At 34.9% G+C, this 5,000-nt stretch overlaps 1 protein-coding gene across 1 annotated transcript in view; it reads left to right on the forward strand.

The window, feature by feature from the left end:
- Positions 1 to 57: 57 nt before the first annotated feature.
- The window catches only part of CD40LG (CD40 ligand), a 48,866-nt gene continuing 43,923 nt past the window's right edge, over positions 58 to 5,000 (forward strand). The window contains exons 1-2 of the mRNA XM_044065300.1: positions 58 to 264; positions 2,047 to 2,184. Of these exons, the coding sequence (XP_043921235.1) occupies positions 109 to 264; positions 2,047 to 2,184 (294 nt within the window). The 5' untranslated portion in view covers positions 58 to 108. The remainder of the gene's footprint in view (positions 265 to 2,046; positions 2,185 to 5,000) is intronic.

A 5,000-nucleotide genomic window follows, 5' to 3' on the forward strand; every position in this document is an offset into this window, starting at 1 on the left:
GTTCTTAGAACTGAAGATCACTTAAGTTTCCTGAAAGGTAAAAGCAGTTACAAACTTTTGCTTTCCTCTCTAAGGCATTTAGCCATCGTTTGTGCTGGTGATTAAATAATGCAAGGCAACTACAACCCAGATGAAGGGAAACCTCTGAACACTGGATTTTCTGCAATCATGAAAACTGTTATTTGCTGTGTTTTCATATTAATGTTAGCACAGATAATTGGGACTGTACTATATTGTGTATATCTTCATATGAAACTCGACAAGGTAGGATTGATTTCTCCTGTCTCGTTCAGTCAAGTCAATGTGGTAAGGTTTAATATATATTACCACAGTTTTGTGCAGCAGCAGTTTTGGTATATCATTGCAGTTCTGTAAGGCAACAGGTATTTGAAATCTTGCAGAGCTTTTCTTGTTGACAGTAAAAAAAATCTAAGAGAACGAATTGTATTGTTCCTTATTTTATGTAGCAGTGCATATTATTATCTTTGCCCAGACAGAACTCACAGAAATTCTCCCCATCTTAACAACGGAACACTAGCTTTACGTTCGGCATTGTTACATCATTGGCACACGTCTTCACGTGTGTTTGCTGTCTTTGTGCTCTCTATATAGTCAGTTTTGGTTTAATATGGTCACAGTAGCAGCTGTTTATTTTAGAAACAACTTGTCAACAGATATGTTTTGTAGGTAGGGGCATGTGTGAAATATGCACCACACTTAAGTGATCTGTGCATACATAGTGTACATGCAAAACTCAGCCACAGACTATCTGAAACTATATATTTTCTTATGAGCAGTTAATGGTTGTGCTACAGGTATATTATACTATATGGTATTTAACATCTCTGGTTTAGTCTGCTTCTCTGCATATGATCTTGGGATTCTGGAACCATGAAGGTCTTCTGCATGTAGATTCTAGTTTAACTTGGTTAGTGCACTGAGAGACTCAGGACAGAAGGAATATCCTTAGTAAAGATTTTTAGTAAAGATATTTTTTAAAAAAGTGCTGCATGAAATGCTAAGTCACAGACTAGTCATATGGCCAGGCAAAAAACCAAGGGGTCAGGAGCTGGTCATTATTAAGAGGAAGAGTCAGTGAGGGATTATGAGGGTGGAGAGCATGCTCCGATGTTGGCAGGAAGGTAGGAATATGAATAATGAACACTAATGCTCATCAGCAACAGAGAAAAGTGACTGGCACATGCTGTAGCCACATTATGAAACAGCTGACAATGTGAGGTAGTAACAGTAGATAAATCGTGAATCACAATGGCCAGCACTTGTAAGGTATAATATGGACATATCCTGGCAAATTGGTGGTTGGGTCCTGTATACCTCAGTAGAACAAATTGTTTCAAGTAATTAAATGCAAACAGGTTGCATTGCAAGTGGTAGTCAGGTTGTGACCTGACAAAATATAAAACATGCTAATATAAACCTTGACTTGTAGATTACTGAATCGTAACATAACTGTTACTTAAATGGTAAGTTATAATTATTGTGTAAATATGGAGGTGCATTTGGTGACAGAAGCATCTAATTTCAAGCTAGAACTTTAAAACTGTTAAGAAGTTGTTGATTTGACAAGTTCTTCCAATAAGTACACAAGCTGCACCCTTCTTATAAAAGAAGTAAGAGGAATAACATTACACCACGTTTGTAGTTGTTTTAATCATTACATGTACATGTACCAGACTAATTAAATTGAAAGGGTAGTGGGATAGTGTTTAACACTCACTTCTGATAGCAATATATAAATATGTTACCCTTTGTTTTACTTTCTTTCCTACCTTAATACATATCTGCTATGTCTCCTGATAACTCATTATAACTCATTTGCCCATCTACCTGTCTGGAAGAGTAATTAAAGTAGCCACATTGTATACTTGGGTTTATGTATGCACTCAACAAATGCCATTCTGATGAAGAGTGCTTTTAAAAATTGCATTGCATTGAACAGATACCAAAACATCTTTTATTTTTAATGATACATTTGTGCATTAAACAAAAATGATGATGAATCTTGTTTTGATTGTTTATTTCAAGATACAAGAAGAAATGACATTTCATGAAGATTTTGTATTCTTGAGAAGACTTCAGAAATGCGCAAAGGGTGAAGATTTGGATAATACATTCCTAAACTGTAATCATATTGTAAATGAGTTTCATAACTTACTGTCAAAGGTGAGATACTGCAAGCTATACATATAAAGATAGTCAAACATATTTCTCTATAAATGCTGTAAGATTAAATTACAGTCGGTGTATATTTTCTCTTAATTCCACCCAGAAAGGTACTATACATCTAAGAACTTTTCTCTTGCCATAGGTTAGAGATTGTAAATGTTTTCCCTCAAAGATAGACAGACAGATAGATAACACTCGTATGCACTTATATACCCAGACATAACTTCAGAATGTAAAACTAAAACTAAACTGCACTGTTTTACTTAATTATTAATATTATCAAGAATGAAGATAAATAATGAATTTTAAGAAATGTTTGTAAGGTGCACAATTAAAATATGCTTTCACAAGATTAAAAAAATTAAGCAAAATAGAACACAAGCATGTCTATAAAATGCAAATTATTTTATTTGCTATGTTATCATAATTTTTAAGCAGATACTTCATTTTTTATTTGCTTGAAACATCTTGCATGCACTACTGCTGTTTTAAGTGTAATTTTCTAAAGAATAATTATTTTATCTAGAGCCCTTCAACAAAGTGGTAAAGCAATGAAAATGCAAGTAGCCTGTATTAGCTGATACAAACAAGTCACTGTAGTTTTTATGTATGTAAGACAGAGCAGGAAGTAATAGTACAGAACAACTCTGATTGTTTAGTGACTATGATTTTTAGTTATTAAATTACAAAATAAACTTCTTTTATTGCACTCTCAAATGTTACCATACTGCTTTACAGGCTGTCCTTAGAAGATCCCTTTAAAACGGCGTAGTGTTTTACCAATACATCAGTACATTGCACTATTGTATCACACCATGTGAAGTGTAACAGCTTTATGCAAGCTTACCCTGAAATGTGATATACAACATGCAGTGTGAATCAAAACGACTGTGTTGCCTTAAAGGAACAAGCAAATACAATGTATCAAATTGAAAAAATAGCATACGTAAGGTATATAATAAATTCTGTGCAAATCGAAGGACACAGACAAACATTTAAATCAAGTGTTATATCACTCTGAATTGCAGACTTATCATCATCTGTAAAACTATGAAGATACATGTAGTGTGATAAGGAGAAAGTTATTCTTTTGCAATTCTTTACATTACATTACTGTTGTTAGAGTCCACTTAAACATTTACCAAACGCATTAAAATGACAGGAGGGTGACATGTTATCTGTAACGACACTAAATTATATGCAAGTTCTTTTTACAGCAAACTGATGGTCCATCATTTTCATTAATACTGGTGACTAACTCCACATAAACAATTTTTATGCAGCCAGGACTCATTAATAACTATTAACATTTATCAAATATTTGTGTCGAGTTCCAGTGTATGTCATTAGAATCTAATTGTAGGTAAACATGTTTAGTCTAACTTAAATCATCAATCATTTTTTTTACATTCACACGATTCTTAATGAGAGTTCCATATTATGGACGAAAATCTGTGTAAGATCATTATTTTCTGTTTTTGTATATTCTATATCCTCTCAGATAATACCTGCTTATATTAGTTATGAGAAATATATACGATATAATTATTTCATTATCTCCTTCCTGATGGATGAATGAATTTGCTGGACTGTACATCACAACACTTAGCACTTATTTATTTATTTACATTCGGGCTACCAGGAATCTTTGTTAAAATAAATAAATAAGCCATATAGTTCCAGAGAGACACATTTGATCACCAATAAGCAACATTTAGTTTTGAAAATTGTTAAAAATCAAAGGATCTAGACAGAATCTCTCTGCTACCATCTTCATAATTTAGGCACATTCACATGCTGATTGGCTTACCTATCAGTATATGATAGTGACACCACTGTTATGAAGTAGGTAATAATGTTGCTCCTGGACACTCAGTGTCCATTTACTAGAGTGAAGTGGTCTTGAGCTACTACTGAATCATATGACAGCTGTGGTGGGACATAGTAATGCAGATTACAAAATCCCACATTAGTGCTAAACATATAATGATACAAGGTGGAAGATCCAAGGGAGACACAAGGAAATATTTCCTCATGGAAAGGCTAGTGAATAATTATAACACTGCCAAAAATTGTAGTGTCATCAAACTTTGGACCTGTCTCAGAATGCATGGAGAAGGCATAAGGCAATTTTATCCTGGGTGGAAGTAAAACGTCAGGGACTAAGAACAGCAGGTTTTCCAGACAGTATACATAATTACCATGCACAGTGTGTGTGTGTGTGTGTGTGTGTGTGTGTGTGTGTGTGTGTGTGTGTGTGTGTGTGTGTGTATGTATCTGTGCGTGTATGTATCTGTGTGTTTATGTTTATGAATACGTTTATGCACATGCGTGCAAGTGTGTGTTGGGTTTGTCTATGGAGCATTGGATATGTGTGTGTGTGTGTGTGTGTGTGTGTGTGTGTGTGTGTGTGTGTGTGTGTGTGTGTGTGTGTGTGTGTGTGTGTGTGTGCATCTATGTGCATGTGTGTGTGTGTGTGTGTGTGTGTGTGTGTGTGTGTGTGAGTGTGCGTGCACATAGGGGGTACACATGTGATATCATGATGTGTGGGCTAGTAGGGAGATCCCCAGTACTGTCACGTCTCATAGTACAGTGTTTGGTTCACAGACACAGTAATTAGCTGCTAATGAGGTATTCCAATGTGTGGCTTTACTTAGTCTCTTGATCAGAGATTATCTCCTTTGCATTAATTGACTAACCCCAATTACCACTGATGGAGAGAATCTATTTGAATTCCAGGTCATGTGACTGAATGAAAGAATTAATAATTACTATCTGTGGAAATGATTATATTCCTCAGACACTGAGCATGT

The sequence above is a fragment of the Protopterus annectens genome, chromosome 3.part0 (assembly GCF_019279795.1).
Source record: "Protopterus annectens isolate FY-2018-M chromosome 3.part0, PAN1.0, whole genome shotgun sequence".
Taxonomy (NCBI): Eukaryota; Metazoa; Chordata; order Ceratodontiformes; family Protopteridae; genus Protopterus; species Protopterus annectens.